Here is a 20,636-nt window from a genome sequence, read left to right on the forward strand (position 1 = left end):
TCACTTTGCACTTATTTTGTTTGGCTCGAGAGGGGGTTCCTGATGTTGATTCATGTCTATAAGTAACGGCTAACAGTGTACGTATAACACGGCTCCTCTCCAGGAAAAGGAAGCAGGGGAAAAGCGGCAAGAGGCGTTTTCAGGAAGGCATCGCCACGGTGGGCTGCGAGATCAGGGACAATCCTCAGCGCACGATGTGGGCAGGGGCATTTTGCTGCTTACACGTTTCTACTTGACCTGATCAAAATAAACGAACTGGTTGCAGTAATGTTCATAATGAACAGTTACCCTTAGATCAGAGTACTATTTTAATTCTTTTTGGGGGTGCACTGATTATTCATATGCTGAACCATTAAGATCTGTCTAGCTTTTATGACGCCAAATGCATTTCTGCTTATTTTAAGGCTAGCTGATCATCCGCGCTGCAGTGAACAGTGTCCTGCGTATCAGTGGAGCATTCAGAGAGTTTTTGTTTTGGTTTGATTTTTATGTCTTTTCAAGAAACCTTATTGACACGCAAGGCATGGGAGGACTTAAAGACACCACCTGCCTCTTGGCTCACTATACGGTGGAGGCAACAGCCGCAGAAGGAACTGCCAGAGTAACGAAACCCTCGCAAGGGAAAGGGGAACCGCTTGGGGTGCACTCAGTCGCCGAGCACACAGGAGAGGCAGGGACCCACGGGGTCAAAGCGCCCAGCCTCCGGCAACTCCAGGCAACTGGGCACCGATGGGCGTCCCTCAAAAGTGGGTCCACACACCCTCACAAAACTATAGGCCACAAAACATTCCAGCTTCCTAAAACAAATGAAAAAACTTTTAGGATAAAATTCCAAAAGCCACAACTAGAAGGTGCCAAATGTAAAGAGAAAGTGAGAGAAAGACCATCAGTTATAATGCCTGGGAAAGAACAGGGAACATGTTATATGAAAATGTCCAAGCGATCCAGGGAAGTTGGACACATCCCGCATTACAGAAGAGGCAAAACACCGCACAAGCCAGCGGGTGTCGGAGCACGCAGCCGGGTACAGACAGACATCCGCTGCTTCGCCCAGCGATTCACGACTGCTTAGACATTTCAATCAGGGCAGATCTTCCACTACTTGGATATCATTTTAGAAAGCAAAACGAGGAGGGAAAGGAGCCGTTTGTCACACGTTGGAAAGTTCACCTTTGCCACCCTTTTCATGCTGCTTTTATGAACGTTTTTCAGTATCCAGTGAAAGGTCTCCTGGACGTCACTAAAGCAGGACCCACTGCAAACACATCAAACACACAGTCCTCTCGACAAGCAAGCGGCACTCCCGGCCGCAGCGCCGCACTGCGACAGAGCCCTCTGCTAAATCAGCAGGTTGCAGCTCGTCAGAAAACACCACCGATGACACGGGACATAACGCCAGCTACTAAACACGAGAGAGGAATTAGAGAGAATTTATTCACTGCAGGCATATGGGCTGTGTGCATAAAACTTGGTAGCTACGTGTGTGTCTGCACAAACCAACAGATGAAAAAAAACAGGAACAAAGCGTTCGGCAAATCATTTCTCTGTAAACTACTTCACTGTGGTCTATTATTTCCCACAATATATGAAATACAGTGTATGTCCTGTTGGTTGGTTGCCTATTCTTAGTATTGGTACAAATCAACAAAATAAATACATAACTGTAAAATACATTCTGTCACTTTTAAGTGGCAGAATGCAGCAGAAAATGGGCCTCGGAGACACTCGCATGTGAGGAGCCGGTTCAGTATGCTAAATATATATAATTTGAATTAAATCTTTGAGTTCTAATCTCAACTTTGTTCATACTAGTATTAACTAACTATGGGTGGGCTGTAAAGCTTTTAGGAGATGCTAACTTTTCAGTGCCAAACAGAGAAATAAGCTCAGTCAGCTGCAGTTGTTGTGAAAGGTAAATTTTGCTCAGATGGAGCAAGTAAAGAGACAAGAGCAAACTTAATTTGGCTCACAGTCTCCACTGTGATTTTGGCTTTTTTTTTTTTTTTTTTAAACATCAACAGAAACAAAATTCACAAAGCCACATAAAAGGTTTTTAATTCTTACACGATTAATTTCATTTTAAATGCCCATAAAGCTCAAGATCAGTAGATATAGCAAGTGAAGTGCCTTCCTGTGCTGTATCCACCAGTGATCAGAGACCTGCTGCCCAACCACTGTGGCACTACATACCCAAAATTAAGTGCCAAAGGAGAAATGACTGGTCTTATTGCAACAAGTGAAACCAAACAAAGTTGATGTCTATTTGCATATTTATCTCTATCCTTTATTTGTTCAAAAGGGCATTCTTAGCACGACCTGTACTAAATAGCCTATTTTTACATATATGCGGTCTCCTGCTCTCTCCAGAGTAGGAATATAATTTAAAACAACTATCAATTCATTTTCAGAAACAGTTACAGTGTCCACATAGCTTGACGTGTAGGCAGGACTAATGCCGGGTAGAAGTGATGCTTTTAGTTCCTACGGTTTTGCAGGGATTTGGTAACTCCTCCATGACATCTATCTGTGCCAAAGAACCGGAGCGCAGAGGAACTCACCTCCCAGTCCCGACCTCCTGCGCCTGAACCCCAGAGGCCACAGCTCGGATCCTCCCTGCCTCTCATCAGGCTCCCCCACCCCAGAGTCTCCCAGTTTAAATTAGTGCAGCTAGCTAATTTAAGAGTATTATTGAGACAATTCTGAATCATTAAAACAGTTGTGCAAAGGAACATTTTCCCTTAAGCTTCCCTAAAGGATGCCTTGTACCTTCAGCAGCACATAACTGGGCATACCACAACCTGATGCCACATGATGAGTCTGTCTGAGGTGCATACCCGGGGGTAGACGATATGTTGTACGTGAGTCTCTGTGTCAGGTCAAGCCAGCTGCACTGCGTCTTTGGGTGATGGCACATCATTTATCAGCGAGTTTACAATCCCCCTTCATGTGCTCCAGCAGCTCCTTCCTAATCAAGCAGGTATATTGCTTGAACAAGCTGGCAGCTGTCACCGAGCTGCACCACGACGTGCAGAACACAACCTCGCCACGATCTCACACAATACCAGAGACGTTCAGGGGACTAACTTTGGTTAGGGGCCAAAAGAAACTATTTTCTCTGGAAAGAAAAATCTCTCTGGAGATTCTGATGACATTATCACTGTTGAGAGCACGCTATTATCTGTGTCTAAACAACTGTAAACAAAAGCAACGTTCATCTTAAAGGCAGAAGACAAATATGTGGAGGATTTTCCCCTGCACAGCAAAACTATGCCGTTTTTCCTCCCCTCCTCCCTTTAAATTGGCTTCCGTGGGAGTCAAAGGAGGGCAGGACAACCAAAAGGTCCGATTTGGAAAGGCAAAATCTTCAGTAAAATATTTACCCAATAATTACTCAATAACCCTTATCTGATAAGTTAGAATATTCAAGATCTAAAATTTATACAGAATTATTTTAATGGCTGAATAATAGACTGCACCTTAAATTTATGGTTGGTATTTGCTAAAGAGTATGCTGGAAACTGCAGCCATATGACAAAACATACGCAAGCTCACGTAAGAATATATGTGCAAAATACAGTAAGGACACCTTGTAGTCGTGCCACCTGTTTCCGACAGCTCCCATTCACCTGCATGCAGGGACCCGCTGCCCCTTTATCGTGCCTTGCATGCTGAGCTAGGAAGCCAAACACCTGCTAACGGAGAATGAACTGCCATATATTTAGCCACAGGGTAAGTAATTTCCCTTCTAGCAGTGAAATTGCTTAAACGTTTTGAATCCTGCAGCCTGTCTGTATGCAGAACCCATGAGAAAGCAGCAGGACGTGATGGTAAAATAAGCGATGATCACTCAGCAAAGAAAACCATCTACAGAGGGAAAGGAGAGGAGAGGGAACAGGGAAGAGAGAAGAGAAAAGAAGATGAGAGAAGAGAAAGGAAAGAAGAAAAGAGAAGAGTGAAGCAAAGCAAGGCAAAGAATGAATGGTCTTTCCTCAGGGGCAAAACATTACTCTTGTATTGCAATTTCAATAGGCAGTTTATGAAAAGAAAATTTAATAAAGTCTTAAAACATTTAAGATAGTCAATGAGCCAAATTCTGATTTATATACAGGACCAATCTTTAGAGCCTTTATGCAGACAAACTCCAGTTGACTCAGTGTAAGTTTTGCCTGAGGAATCGCTGAAAGGACAAGGAAACTGTAGGATTCAGCTCTTTGCTATAGGCATCACTGTCACACTTCAGTAAATGTTTATGTTTATTACATACCATTCACTTTCTAGATAAATAATTAAGTTCTGCCACAGACTTAAAAATACGAATAATTTACCAGAAACTCTGAATTCAGCAGAACATTATTTTGACTTTACAGGCCAGCGATTTGAGGCTGAAGTAAAATGTCTACTAATAGTGGTGAAAGACACATAAGCATACGCCCAAGAACAAAAATGAAAGCTCATTAAAAATCATGACGTGTGATAAATACATCCAATCAGCTTGGTGTCCTCAGGACACCCAAAGCCTCAGGCAGCGAGGCTCTGTGCGCTCCCGGTGCTAACTGCACACAGGTTGCGGGTAACCCAAAGGGCTCGGGCAGCCCACTGACTGACCAGGGGACATTCACAGTCGGCGGAAAGAGAGACGGTGACACGGATGCCACAAAATGACTGAACACACCGCAGCGTTTGCCTCTGCCAAGCCGCAGCATTTCAAACAGCTCCCGCGGGACAGGCGGAGCGGCGGCTCCTTGTCTGCGGGGTTGCCCTCCGCTGGCTGGGCGGCAGGAGGCTGCCGGACTGCTCATCAGGCCCCGGCGTTTTGGGAGTGGGCAGAGGGGCTCCAGCCTCGGGGAGGAAACGCAGGAGAGCAGTTTCCGGATACAGAGTATATCCAAGTCTGGCTGTAGCACCTGGGTTAGGCAAACATAGCTTCTGTGTCCCGATTGCACATCTGCGACTAAAGCAGAAAGTTCAGGGCAGATTCATTACCCTGTCGTGAAACTCCCGTAATTTTTAGGATTTTGTCATTGTAAATTGTTTTCAGGCATAATATTTCCATTGGGTCAGATCCCGAACTGAGTTAACCCACAGCAACTCCAAAAGGCCAGGCAGTTATTCCAGTCCCTGAAGATGTTCCCGGGATCAGACTTGAGCCCAGCATCACCGCTGAACACTTCCATTATAAAGACATTTGTCAGAAGTATCCAATTAACTATGGCTACAAGGCCAATATCTGGATTACACTATATAACGAAGTTCATATTTCACTGCATTATTACCACCTTCTTGAAGGCTATATGCATCTAAAATTCAATATCATACCAAGGCTGTGCAAAATATTTTTTCACTTTTCCCTGCTTTTCACTTCACTTGTAGGTACTGCAGTCTAACTTAGCTAAGCTCCTGGGATAATGACAATTTTGTGATTTTATCAAATCAGAATTTTAACAATTCCATAAAAAGACAATTCAAATAAACTGAATATAAACATGCACAGACTGGATGCACAATTATAATAATGATAATTTAGATATTTATCTTTACAGTTACAAGAATTTAGATACTCTTCTTTCCCATGATCATTAATCTCTTGTAGAAGTTTTCTTTCTCATTAATCTAAACCCTATTTGTACAGGCGCCTTTCACTATATTCTTTTGGTTAAAAGTTCGGAGGGCAGTCTCAGCCACGAAGATGCCACATGATATTTTTGCTATTTGCTCTTCTAGCCATCCTAGCGTTACATCACGGACATTGCTGGTTTTGACCAGGAGTATATCCTGGTAGGGTCGTCTGGCTGTACCTGAATAAAGGAACACTTGGATGTATTTTTTATACAAGGTTTAGCCAAAAAATCTCCCAAACCAACAAACAAACCAACAAACTTTTTTTGTTTTTAAACTTACCTCATCAATACGTCCAACAGCTCCAAAGATCTTTGCTGTTTGCCCAATCAAGCTTGGAAAACTCTCACCAATTTCTTTTAGCATCGGAAGAAAAGTGGCTAAGGCTATTGGTTCGTAGCTAGATATTTCTGTAAGTATGTTTAGAATAATGTCACTATAATTAGGGTCTCTTAAGTGTCTCATTAGACATGGAATACACTCTTTCAGCACCTATTTAAAAAAAAAAGAGAAATGAATTGTGAATATATGTAACCAAAAGAGGTACTGTACATTGCAGCAATAAAAATAAAACACTAGATTTTGATTTAGTAAAATATTTTTCCAGCCTTGCTGACCTTTGCACAAAGCTATCACTGAGGTCAATAGGAGTTCAGCTCAACATATGGAATAAGGGTAAGTTGTAGCCCTGAAACATTACAGTTATGCATATATAAGTAAGTTAATGCCCAATTGTTAAAAAAAAAAAAGACAAAAAGCTTCACCAAGTATTTCCCTTGCTCTGGGCCAGTCCTATACTTCATTGATTAAAACAACATATGAATTAGTCTTCCCCAACGATGCAGTAAATTAAAGTACTAGTACAAATGTCTGGTTTCCCCGGGAGACTAAACAACACGACAAAGTTGACAGCTAGAACAGACAAAAAAAATACGGGGCAAGATCCTCCCTGCACAGAAAATGGTGTAGACAAGTAGTCACTTCTTGTATCAATACTATTTTCAAGAGGCTGAGGATCTAGTCCTTAAAGTGCTCTAGTAAACAGAATGTAGTGTATTCAACTACCTAACTCTGTTGTGAATGATAATTTTACACATATATATACACACACACTTACATACACACACCAATACACCTCTGAACTGTGAAATTGTTGTCACCTGGGTAAAACGTATTTCATTACAGTTACAGGGCATAAAGTGACTCATTCTCCTGTTGCTTTTTTGAGAATTATCGGCTTCAGTAAGTTGACACCCATCACTGGCAAAATACTGAATTTGGGTGGCCTGAATAAATTGTTAGTAGTAATAAATTATAATACTTAGGATTTATGCATGACACAGACACAAAGCACTGCACAAACATGAAATAATTTAAAACTAATGAGGATCAAGGATAAATATTTGCGTGTTAATATTACAGATTGATCCTACATCCACCAAAGTCAAAGGGAGGCTTTCCGCCAGTGTCAAGGGGCTTTGGGGGATGTTCTAAATGCATAATTGTGTATTTCTTGGTTTATACATCTGCATTTCACAAAGCCAGAATCCTCTTCTGCAGCAAGCCCATGTCAGTCACTTGAAGCAACGTAACATGTGTCAGCTCCAGCACGCAGCCCTGCAAGACACATCTGGCCCCCCCACAGCCAGCGAGGCACAGCAGGCCCATTTGGCTAACAAGTGTCTTGCTTTCAAAAGGAGTTCTATTTCATCTGTGAATGTATATTATGATAAGGATTCCTTGACTACCCGGGAGAAGATTTTAACTACTGTTAATGTTTTTTTCCAGAGATTTCATAAATTGCTTTCTACAAAGTAGGGAGTTTTGTGCCCAGTTTTAATGCTCTGGCTGCTGTCAATGTCATACCATTTTCAAAGCCTGATGCATTTTGCCTTTGTTAATCTCTAACTCACTTCTAATCAGTTCTTAACTCATTTTAATTCTCCTTGATGAATTATTTAATGCAGTTCATATATTCTAATGGAAACATAGTTATTGAAACTAATACTCAGCTGGCAGAGGAACAGCCCAAAAGGCAGAAAACAGCTCTGGTTTAACCAATCTTTTTGGTCCAGCAGAGTCATTGTAATGTTCTTTTTATGATTAATGGAAGATCTGGAATGGAATTGAAGAATTTACATGGAATTGAAGTACACTGTCATGCGTGTTATGGGACTCCTTACTGTTCTGAGAGTAGCTAGCAGACAAACATTACTTAGTTATCCAAAACAAATTAAACTCCTCCAAAAGGAGGTGCAATATTGAGCTGTAATTTTTTCCAAATATAGTTTTACCCCAAGTTCTTTCTTCCTAGCCACTATCTGGAACAGCCTTAAAAGATGGTGTTGTTCGGCTTGATCCAGCTGAGCCATCAGTGCCACCAGCTCCCTCATATGGCGGTTTATGGGCTGTGGTTGCTTTTCATACAAGGAAGGCAGGACACGCAGCAACATGGAGTTCCCTGTTAACAAAACAAATGAGAAACCATCCAAAAAAAGTCACTGCCCCATGACTGACTATGTCAATACCCTATAGCCAGACAGACCCTTAGAAAGTCAGCTCACATCTGGAGACACCAATTTCTAAGAGTCATCAATATGAAACCAGGGAAACATAAAACTCACTGTAGAAAAATGCACACTGGGCCAAGAAGCCTAATAAATAAATAACCTAAAAGGAATTATTCTAGGTACAATAACATGGGAGTAAGAAATATTTACCATTAATTATAATTTTCAGTCTCATGTACAAAATCCTGTACTTGTGGCTGCTTAATGAGTTTTCAGATTTGGATGATACTCCATGGAGTCTGAAACCAGACTAAGTGTGATTTAAATTAATCAAAAAAAAAAAAAAAAAAAAAAAAGGCCAGAAAGCAAGCACATAAAAGCTATATTTCTCCTTTGTTGAGATTTAGACATTTAAATTAAATAACCAGCATATGGAAAGAATAGTTAGTTATTAAGAGAACTAAATATGCATGACAGTAAATTTGAACATAAATAGTTAAGGATGTCATTTCCAGGAATAGAAAGGAGCCAGAGAGAGAGTCAATTCTGCAGACAGACAAAGATATGCAAAACCCTCTCTCACACATTTTCTTAAGATGTCTCTGCATAATTCAGTTTGAAACCCAGGCTCATACCAAAATATATAACTTCACATTGCTGCACATGCCTGCCTCAATATATTTAAGTTTCACTTGAACAACATATGGAAAACATCTGCCTAGTGCTGTGTAGTATGGATCCTTTTTGTAAACCCTTGAAAGTCCTTACAGTCTCTTTGGATTTGGTTTCCAATAGGAACAAGCACTCTGGCCTGCTGCTTTTTCTCCCATTTAAATCTGAGCCCTGTAATTTTGGAGGATAAACAGGTCACTTAATGGATGGTAGAAAGAGGATATAGGGGTCAAACTTGACCACATCAAGCCCAGGCCAGATAAAAAAAACACCCCAAGACACCGTTAGGTCTTGCAACATCTTCTCTGGGCCAAGTAACTAAAATATAATTCTTACCAGGCTCAGAAAACTTTTAGTCAAACCAACTCATAATGATCCTTGAGGGGTCCTCATACTTAGAGGGAATGCCTCTGCACTATATATTCAGCCAGACTTTCGCATCCTATCCCGAAGCATTTATTCTGCTTGAATAATCTTTGGCTCCTTAAAGATAGGTCTGCATCCCCTCCATACCACCAGTGCAGCACTAAAGGCCATGGCAAGGTTCAGATCCCACCATCGTTCACACGGACATGGAGAATTTCCATGTTGTTCTAGTCCATAAATGCTTATGCGTTGCATATCCATTGTTGTACGTAAGCGAAATCCCTGCTTGAAATCTCCTTCTCCCCTGAAGTGCAGTGCCTGAACTGGAAAGTACCACAACTTCTGCTGCAACAGGGATGGCTTCACGCGAGTGCGAATGCATGCCCAGTTTGCAATGCAAACTGGCACCTTTCAGCGTGAAAGCATAAAGGTTAATTGCAACGGAAAGGTATTTGCTGATGAATTACCCTAAACAGATTAGCGGCGGTTCAGTTCGGCCATTTTCCATCCACATTCTCAGTGTAAATCTCTTCCTGATGTTAACGGGAGACTAAAAATTTTAAGGGGCACGAGTGTCACCAGCTTACTGTGGGATTCATGCTCCCAAATCCCAGAGGTTCTTTGGAAAATCCCACTGACTTGACTTGTGCATGCAGCTTATGGGTCCTGTTTCACTGAACAGGGCAACGCAGCTGCTGTCACCCAGCTAAATACCAAGCAAGGCAATATTTATGACAGCCCTGTAGTTACGTATGACAGTCCAGCAGAGCACCAATTTACTCAGAGTTTAATAAAATGGTGAGAAGACATATTTATTTAACATCTTCTATACTCATCTTAGTTTGAAATGGAAAAATTTTATAACTGACTACACTTAAATTATTTCCTTCTCCAGATAATTTACTGCTTACAGAAATGAGCCATTCATTCTTTGTGCGTGCGCACCTATCGGTTGCAACTGGAAGTTTTCTGCACATACAGGATAGAACCCTTCAACCCTAGTCAAGTTTCAGCATTGGTAACAGTTGCAAAAGATGAAATTCCCATGTTCTTGGACAGGCAAAATTCATCTCAGTTGTAAAAAAAAACGGGGAAAGAACAACTAGCAGCTCTAAAGGAGGAATGACAGACACTGACCTGAGACATGCTATTGCCTAAATTAGGATATCACGCATAGTAAGCTGTCAGCTCTGGAAATTAAAAGCAATTATTCCCTCTGAGAAAACAACCATTTTAGATATCAGATGCATTAAAGGAGTAATGTAATTTGACATGACACGATGGATTGCAGCCATGAAACTTTTCTGAACAAAAATACATTGTACAAATGTAAATGTGGGCAGTTTCATCCAGTTATTACAAAGTAAACGTTACTGGGTTTATATTCACTGACCACAATAAAGGAAAAGCAAGGGCAAATTAGAAGCAACCCCATTGCTTCTGAATGGTATTTAAATGATCTCACTGACTTGGAATTGCTTTTAATTGAATAACCTGTATATACAAATGCACAAACAACCTAAGCAGACAGCACAGTTTGTGTCTGTTCTTCTCTTGTAATTTAGAGTCATGAAGCATAATCCAATTCATTATTTTCTCAGATTTTCACATCTTGAATTAGCTCTGAATACATCATGCCGCTTGTTTGTCATATATATCTTTTCAGTTTCTAAGAGATTGATGCATATGTAGTTCAGCAACCGTTTGTACCTCGGAGCTCAGGCTATCCGAGGTGACACTGTGCCCACTCCCGAGGAACCCACTTCTGTTCCATCTTGCTTTGTCTGCCTCAGACTAAACTACGAGCCGGAAAGTATGTTTGCCATCTGAGAATGGAAAAACCTCCTTAATTACCTTCTCTCCCCTCTTCCTCCCGCTACCACCCTCATCCCCAATACTTTCCAGATCAGATTGTCTCAGATTTTCCAAGGAGACCACACACCGAGAATTACGCAACTCCGGCAGAAGCTAACATACAGTTGGGCACATTTGATGGCTTTGCACTGCTGGCCTCAAGGCAGACAGGGAAGAGGCACGTGAAGCAGGAATAACCCCAGCTACGGGTGGGAGTACTCTGTGCGGGCAGCAAGGGTTGCCCTGTGCTTCGTTTCTGCTCTGCGCAATCCTTGCTCCTGCGCAGCGACAGCGTAAAACAATGAACCTGGTAGCACACTGCAGACCTAACGTGGATAGAAAGAGCTCTCCGCAGCTATACAGCAGTATTTTGACGTTTGCTCCATATTAAACTGAATATTTTAAGCTAAGTCCAATCATTAAGACCAAAGTTATTACTCTGGATGACTCAATTTAGCCACATACATCCCTGTGCAGGCAGAAAACTCTGAAAATGTTGACCTCTACTTTATACCGTGCTACCTGGGTTTGTGAGTTATTGCTTTGACACTATTATCTATATTTGTCGGAAAGCTGGCAGAGGCCCCGCTGCAGCAGGAACCGCACGGGCAGCTCAGGGTCGCAGAGCGCAGGCCAGGTGCCAGGAGGGGTCTGGCTGCAGCAGCACCAGGCTCTCTGCAGCCTGCACGCTGCCCTGGGAGCGGCGGATCGGCCCTGCGGCGAGGGCACCCCGGGACGTTCTGTGCAGCTGCATCTCCCACCCGCAGCCCAGGCATCAGCAGCTCCCATGGACGGAGGCAAAACGAGCAAGAAACAAATGGAAGCACAGGACCCTCTTGGTGCAGCACCAGTTATTGCTGTAAGGCATGTGTATGAGGGTAAGGCGCTAAACTAGAGATTCCCACACAGAAAGGGGATGCAGAATACCCAACAGATACAGTTACATGTTTTCTCTATACTCTGAATACTTCGTAGCCAATATATAATTTATATCATTCTATTATCCTTAATCTCACCCAAGCAATGCATCCTGAAATAATCAATAGCTCATTGAGCTTTCCAAAACCTAAACCAGAAACTGTGTCATTTTAGATAGAATTTAACAACAATAATATTTAGCATTAGATTAATACTTAATCCAAGGATGCCTCATTTTGCTTTCAAGTTAACTGAAACAAGTCTAATCGTCCAGCTGCTAATTTATTAGCTCCTGAAACAAGATACTAGTAGCAATGCATTATCCAGAGTTACAATGTTATTATCAGGAATTAGAGCTAGAAAAGTAAAAATAAAATCCTAACAAACTATCTTTATTTTCTGAGTTCTCTTCAATTGCTTAAAGCAGTAAATTGTTAGTATCATAGAAGTTTTTAAATATAACTATCAAAAAAGACAGAAGGTTTAGGTTAAACCATACACATGTATCTAAACCAATTCCAGGTATAGCTTTTTTTTTTTTTTTTTTTTTTTTTAAACCAATCCTTTCCAGAGCCCTGGCATATATCAACTGTAAAATGAGTTTGTAGAGAACACTTTCCTTTCCACAAAGGATAGAAAATAGCATGTGTGATGTGTATTGTGCTTTTAGACAGCCAACTCCAAGGGATTTCATCCCCTTGTTCTCACCCTCACATCACTGCATGTTACAGCAATCTGCTCTGGGAGGGGAAGTCGCAGTTTGCAAAAGCAGCCATCCCCATTTCTTCCCCTCCTCTAATCAGTACCTCTCCCCCCAGCGCAAACCTTGAAGGTTGAGATTGAGCAAGCTGCACGCCCCCTTCTACTCCCATCCAAAAAAAACAATCAGAAGTGCTCTTATTACAGCACTGGCACTAGCATTACTCATTCATTCAAGCTGAGGCACTCGGAGCATTTATTAGGGGCTCTCTGCCTCTCACTCCGAGTCGTGTCTCTGCTCAAGACCTTTAGCTCCAGGCAGCTCAGATACTTTTAGGAAACAGCTGGAGAATGCTGCCTCAAGAAATGCTTTCCTTGCTTATACTGTTTTGTGTTTTCAGGGCTTCTGTTTCTGTTCTGGATGAAGATGACGACTATGATCTCATGTATGTGAATCTGGATAATGAAATTGAAGGTCCAGTTCTTGGTACTGAGGAAAGTAAGTAGATTTAAACTAGCTTTCTCTTATTAAATGCAGAACTGCATTCTTTGTTGCTTAGCTCTTGTAACAGTTATTACAAGCATTACATTTTTTAAAAGGAAGAAGCGTGTGCTTGTACAAGTAGATTATTATGGATAGCAAATGTTGGAGTACTTGAACAGTGTCCCTTGGAATTTGCTTTATACTCTTTTTTCCGTTTTTCCCAGGAAATACTGGGAATGACACTATGTTTTAGATTTACTATAGTACACATTGCCTTACCTTTCTGTTTTAACACAGAGGGAAACGTGCTGGTAGTTTGGAGCACATAAGCTTTACAGAGAGGCAGATTTTGTTAAATAACTCTTCTGTTTCTAAACATAAGTACAAAGAAATAGCAACATCTGTATCTTGCATTTCAGCTGTTTCATGTGACTGTCAGCGAGAACACACAGAATGGGACAAGCTCTTCATCATGCTTGAGAACTCACAGATGAAAGAGAACATGATGCTCCAGGCTATCGATGAGATCCTGAAGGTGGAACTACAGACCGTGCAAGCAGAGCTGAGCCAGTTCGCAGCCAACTTTGCTAGTACGTTCACCACAGCAATTGAGAAGGTCACTTCCCACATTGCGTCACAGGTAGAGCAGGCACTTGTGAGGAATGATGAACAAGTTCAAGAAGCCAAGAAGCTTCACGAATCTGAGCAAGGCAAGATTCTCGAATACATTCTGTTACTGAGCCACAACGTGTCCAACAGACTCAGCCAGCTGGAGAGCGTTTGGCAGAGAAGATCTGAGGCAGATGTTCAAGAGACAGCTTTCCAGCAGCAGGATAAATTCAGTCACATCAGAGGAGACAATTTCATTTTGAACTCTCTGTGGAAAGAACTGCAGCAAACCAGAGCTGAACTGAAGGTATCTCAGAAATGGGCAGCTCAGCACTTACTGCCAGCAGGTAAGTCCAGTGCATTACGTTTTCCTGGAGAGCTCTCTTTTGTGGGCCTCTCCAAACAGACACACTACAAACACTTTTGCTGAATGCTCTTTCCTTTGCCTATGACTCCAAAGGAATCCTATGAACAACACAGCAGTTTTGAGCAGTCTGTATACACAAGGAGGAGATCCATTAACTTTTCTCTAAAGAGAACTGCCGAGCTTTTCAAACGTGGAATCAAAGAAGGATCTAATCAAAGTCCTTACACAGGGTAAACCAGCCACCCAGCCAGGATTCTGACTCCTGGACAATCTCCCAGATTCAAACTGTTGCCAAAGAGCAGCAAATATATTTTAAACAGACTAACCTACAAAATGTGTTCTCTCACCTTTTACCTTTCCAGCTGGTAATTCCCACACGTACTCACTAGTCACCGAAGTCTCTTCCTCTCTCCATGTACATACCGACTCCTTCCTTCTACACTAGCTGCTGCCTCCTTCTCACCAACTCTGACTGCCTAAGACCAGATCTAGATCTGAGGACCTGCTGCTGCTGTCAGCCAGCAACAGCTAATCATGTTTCCCGTGTCCAGGAGGACACATTCGTTGCATGCAAGAGTCAGGACAGAATAGCTTTCCCCAAGTATGGAAAAACTGGTTACATCGCACGACTTTTTTTTTTTTTTTTTTTCTGTCCTTCTGAAGTGTTTCTATTGGTCAGCAAATGAGGTGGCTGTAGATGAACTCATACCTCAAATTTCATTTCAATTTTTCTATGCACTGTAATACGATACCCAACAAAAGCAATTACAGAAACTAGGGGGTGACAGAACAGACTCCTATCTATATAAAAGCGTGGGTGCAAAATTGCTACACGAACAATATAACTATGCTGTATATAACTACCTAATGGATAACGATCTCTGCATGTTTTCTAAATGGTATTGATACATCTTTAATGATCACATTTCCCACAAAAAAAAATTACTGCAGCTTAAAAAACAAAAAACCTACACTCACAGACTCTGCAACTGTGCGTGCAAACAGAAGTTAGGTGTGCAGGTATACCAGTCTTGTCGGCACAAGACTAGCCGCACTGCAAACGAGTTCTTACACAGGTGAGCAAGCGGGAGCGCTTCTTACAATGGCAAAGAGTAAAAGCAGTAACTTGCACAAGCCTGTTAAAATACAAACGCGACAACAGTCAACATCAAAGCATTTTACAAGCTAAGACAAAAATCTGTCCTTTGGCGGTAGAACATTAATTCAGCTTTATAAGCAAGAAAAACATTGCTTTTACTCTTTTTATTGTAACATTTTAGCAATCTTTGTGTACTGGGAGTAGATCATACAGCACATTCCTTTTACCAGAGACAAGAATCTTGCCTTCCAAAAATCATTATCTCATTCTTCCCCTCTCTCCTGTAACATGACAAACCTCTCAGTACGCACTAGGTGAGAGTAAACTGGACCAGTTCTGATCTCAGTCTCATCAGTGGAAAAACAGACTAATTCCACTGCTTTTACTGAATTTAATCCTGATTTACACTGCATAAAATAGATCAGCATCTGTCGCTACACAGTTTTATAAGGAATATATATATATATTTTATATATATACATATATATATTTTTTTCTTTTTAAAGATTCATTTTTAAGTACTTCCAGGGTCTCTCTGGACATTTTTTCAAGGGAGTTTTTAGCAACTGCCTTTAATTTCTCACATCTTGAACTATTGCCAGACATACTCTTGAGGGATTTTCTAATCACACTTTTTGTTCTTCAGCGAGGCTGTTTTTAATTTTGTTTAGCCCTTGATAATAAGGCCAAAAAGCTTGCTAATTAAAAAGCTATTTCACAATAGTGTTCCTAAGTAGCATTTTAAGGAGTATCCCCTACAGTTACTTACTGTCTCTCTCTCTCTCTCTCAAAAGAGAGAATGAAAAAGTATAAAATGTGTTCAAAGTTCAAAGGAAGCAGTCTGTGAAATAATGCATCAGCATAATCCTGAAGGATACAAAGAGTCCTTCATTCATTAAAGCAAAAATTCCTAGACATTTTAGATCCTCTAGCTTGTTTAAACAGGAAATGAATCAGCTTAATTGTAGAAGGGGGCTGCCTTTCCCCTATATCACTTAGAATATTGAGTTATATATAATAACTAGGGAACAGCACATAGAATGTCAAAAGTGTCTTGGGTTTAGTGATCATCAATTACTTTTCTAAGCTTCATGGATTTTTTCTAGTGGCTTACTAATCTAATTTCTATTATCAACATGTGAAAGTTAAGGACTAAAAAAAATTTCTCTGCATGCCCCTGCCATGACTTCTTACTCCCGCTTCCAATAGCTGTTTCCCCATTCTCCTCTGGTGGAGGCTGCTTCTTGTGACCAGCTGCATGAAAGTGTTAGGGCAGATGCTCACAGAGGACGGGGGAACTAACCAGGATTTGAAACTACTCTCAAGAAGTTTACTTTGTGCTAGGTCCCATTCCTAGCTAATCCAGTATAAGTCTCCACAAGCGTTAGTTCTGCCGCGCTGGGTTCACAGCGATGTAACCAAAACAGATCCTGGCGCAGCGGTCTGCTTTCTCAATGCACAAGTGTTAAGAGTGGCCTGTGCCATTTCAGCTTCTTGGAGCTGACCGCATTTGTCATGTTACATCAGACAGCCAAGACAGCGGACGAAATTTTCTGAACCAACAACATGACATAAAAGATTAGGGCTTGAATCTAAATATAGGCACCTAAATATCTTTAGAAAGCTGACAGGCAACTCACCAGCATATCCATACCTGCCCTCTGGCCTAAAGTAACACACCAACATCAGTGGCACCCACGCTCTGATGCCCTGCAATCAAGGCAGAAGGCTGCAGTGATGCGGTTTCACCGTTTCTCGTTTTAGCTCCTAGTTAATCCTGCTAGCCTGGGCACTTCTCCACTTCACCATACTCCACTGCACAGAACTGACGTGCCCCAAGTCCCTTTAGCACTCCGAAAAAGATTATCAGTTATCTAACACAGCAAAATGCTACGTAGCTATAACATAACTATCCAATGTCTCTGTTTCACAAACCACAACCGCAATTTCATGCTATCACAGGCACATTGTACTGTTTAAAACCTCCAGTTTTATAGATCACTGAACCCATCCTATTACCATAATATTGCTGTTTTCATAACACCATATCGCAGAAAGAACGTGGAGGCTAAAGAAAGACATATTACTCCACTCACCTTTGACTTCCCAACAAAATTGCCTAATGTAAAGTGCTAATTTCTCTAGGTGACCCCGAAATGAGAGCAGCTCTTCTACAAGGTACTTCAGAGCAGAAGGCAACTGCCTTCTGCACAGACTCTTTAGGAAGTCCAACTTCCTAATGTAAGCACCAAGGCAAACAGGCAGCATCACACCTAAATGCAACTTTTCGTGGTACAAGACAGCAATACACTTCTCTTGCAGCAAGAGGAAAGACCTGTCCTATTCAAACAGTGCTGTTAGCCTAGGCCCATTCCCAAAGCGTTCAGCAAATTCATCCATCAGATGCAATAGCTTCTCACAATCTACAAAATATCCTGCAGATGAGCAGAGTTCACAGCTCCCTTTGAAAAGACGTGAGCATACGTCAAGGTCCTAATTGTGCATGCACAAATACGCAATTTCTCATTTATATAAGATAATCTTTCTAATCTTTAACTTTTTCAGGGTGCGAAACAGCAATTTTATTTCCAATGCGTTCAAAAAAGATATTTGGGAGTGTTCACCCAACTGCCGACATGACACTCCACTCCTTCACTGCCTGTATTTGGATCAAAGTGACTGAGGTTTTGGACAAAACCATTGTATTCTCCTACGGAACAAAGACAAATCCATATGAAATTCAGCTCTATCTCAGCCGGGAATCTGCAGTGCTTGCTGTAGGTAGTGACCAGCACAAGTTAACTGTCAAAAACGTAATTGTTCCTGGAAAGTGGATCCATCTCTGTGGCACCTGGAGTTCAGGAAATGGAACTGCATCACTGTGGGTAAACGGAGAGCTTGTAGCTACCACCTCCGAAATTGCAGACACTCACACAATTCCAGATGGAGGAATTCTGCAGATTGGCCAAGAAAAGAATGGTTGCTGTGTCGGAGGTGGATTTGATGAAGCTTTAGCCTTCTCAGGAAAGTTAACTGGCTTTAATATGTGGGACAGAGTCCTCAACGATGAAGAGATAGCAATGCAGAGTGGAGAAGATGCATGCAGCATCAGGGGCAATATCATTGGGTGGGGAGTTACTGAAGTTTTGCCGTATGGAGGAGCTCAGTATGTTTCTTAAAATCTGACAAAGTAGATTCTGAACCAAAGAACATATTTAACTGAGAGCAGAATACCAATATGTACAAGTAAACAGAGCCTTAGGAGCCTGAGTCTCAAATTCCCAAGGAAGATTAGCATTGTAAGTTTACAAAATGAGGTACTGTGGAGATGGGATTTGATCTCTGCCTGCTGTTTTGGCAAAACACTGAAAAATACATCAAGGAATGACATTGGAAAAGCTGTTCCTGAGGTCAGACAACTGCTGTCTCTCTAGCTTAGTGTTTTCAGATTTATAGAAATGAGTGCCACTGTGGACATTTCAGAGCAGAATTTTGGCTCCTGGAATCTGTGCTAAACCACATACATCAGGTAAAAGGCTGACCTATTCTCTGCAGAACAGACATAAGGCTGTGCGCATCTTCTAGACTTCTCCAGTCATCAGCTTTTATAGTGCTAATGTGAACTGTACAGATGAACCGTATAAGCCAAGAAGTGTGTTGTTTATTAATCGTTAGCAATTTGTAGACTATAATAAAACTAGTTCCTTGTTTGAAACATTATTTATGCCATGGATTGATTCTAACATATAAAAGTAATATTCTCCATTATAATCTGAGGTTACATTTTGAGGGAAAAAAAATGCAGCTGTATTATATTGTAAATTCACTTGGTAATAATTTTATTGAAATTATTTTTGTAAAGTTGTTCTGTAAATAAAGATACTTTACTAAACTAATACTTTCTGCCCTTTTCATGAACTAGAACTCTGAAAGTAAGTACAAACTTGGAACTTTTCCATTTTTTTTTAAACACTTGTTTCTAGTTACTAATAGAAAAAGAACATAAATATCAACATCTCATACAAATGGAGAGACCCTCAGAGGACTGAAATCCAAACACTAGCCAGAGACAGTTTTAAATGTCTGTCATGATAACAATCCCTCTTATGAACGCTGTCATATGGAAGAATCTACTACTCTAGGACTTCTCCCATATGGACAGAGTTGCTCATAAAGAGGATAATGTGTGTCAACCTAAGGCTGTACTAGCACAGTGCTTGGAGACTGAAGGAAGGGTTGTTTTTGAGGTATCCGCAAATAAAATCAATCAGTACTCAATACATAATGTTGGCCTTCCAAGTACTGAAAATTCAATGTGCCTATCCCAGAAGAGCATATTCAGCTTCAACAGATGTTTAGATGTCCAAAGCAACCAGCTTTGATACTATGAGGAGGTTTGTACAAGACAGAATTGATGAACATCAGGTGGCAGTGCCTTTCACAAATAGGATAGGAGCAGAACATTCTCATCCCTCCATACACAAGCTTATCCAAAGCCCACAGAAAAAAGAAGGGCTGGATATGGTACATAAGAAATGGACTCAGAGGGGAGACACTGGTTGCAATCTGCCTGTAGAAAGCTGAGCAGAAGTAGAGAATGATGAATAATTAACTGAATTTGTAACCATTTATACAAGAACGATTCTTCACTGCATGTACAAGTAATCTTAGAGAATGTCTTATTCAAAGCAATTCTTATTTCCACTGGAATCAGCATACTCTTTTGCCCTATTCACGTTTCTCGTTCTCTACGGATGTCCTAAGACCACACTCTGAAAAGTTCCTTGACACATTGCTGTTATACCCATTCCTGAATTCAAGGCAGCTGCCACATCCTTCCTTCCATGATACAATAGTAGTAAGAAAAAGCTATGACAAGGTAATTTCCACTTCACTATGCCCTTCAGTAGGCTTCTGCTGCACAGTTACAGTGGTATGGTCTGCTCCGACATGTTGGCAATATTGTTTATTTCAGGTAAAAATAATTGCTCTATTTGCTGCTATCTTGCAATAAGAACACATGTAAATTATAAATGCTTAGCTATTAACACCACAAAAAGAATATAAAAAAAAATCACCTAAGTAATATCTGCAAATAATCCTAACTATGGAATAATGAAAGATGACCTCTGTTCATCTGCTATCAGCCAGAAAATGTATCTTCAGAGTTAAGAAAAACACTGACTTCCCAACGTTGTGCAAGGGCAACAACGCTCTCAGATCCTCTTTCCATACACTGCCCCCCATTAAATGAAAACAAATGCATGTGAAATATAGCAGAACAAGCAAAATCCTCAAAAAGATTACTGAAAGTCCTTCCTGACTGTTTTTCTTACTGTACCTCATAGCTGAAATGCTTTGTCTTTGAAGCAGTCTTTCACTATCTCCGTACTGGTTTGGCAGATTACCAAATACAGTTCCCGCCCTTTCATTCTCATTGAT

At 41.1% G+C, this 20,636-nt stretch overlaps 2 protein-coding genes across 2 annotated transcripts in view; one reads left to right on the top strand and one right to left on the bottom strand.

The window, feature by feature from the left end:
• The window catches only part of VEPH1 (ventricular zone expressed PH domain containing 1), a 90,029-nt gene that overhangs the window by 59,835 nt on the left and 9,558 nt on the right, over positions 1-20,636 (bottom strand). Inside the window, exons 4-5 of the mRNA XM_067301559.1 lie at positions 7,911-8,077; positions 5,899-6,108 (exon numbers count right to left, since the gene is read on the bottom strand). Coding sequence (XP_067157660.1) covers positions 5,899-6,108; positions 7,911-8,077 — 377 coding nt within the window. The remainder of the gene's footprint in view (positions 1-5,898; positions 6,109-7,910; positions 8,078-20,636) is intronic.
• On the top strand, positions 12,728-18,914 carry PTX3 (pentraxin 3). The gene is made up of 3 exons (XM_013958070.2): positions 12,728-13,134; positions 13,539-14,075; positions 17,760-18,914. The coding sequence occupies exons 1-3, from the start codon at positions 12,987-12,989 to the stop codon at positions 18,371-18,373; spliced, it is 1,299 nt and encodes a 432-aa protein (XP_013813524.1). The 5' UTR covers positions 12,728-12,986; the 3' UTR covers positions 18,374-18,914.

Source organism: Apteryx mantelli, chromosome 9 (genome assembly GCF_036417845.1).
Source record: "Apteryx mantelli isolate bAptMan1 chromosome 9, bAptMan1.hap1, whole genome shotgun sequence".
NCBI classification, from domain to species: Eukaryota; Metazoa; Chordata; class Aves; order Apterygiformes; family Apterygidae; genus Apteryx; species Apteryx mantelli.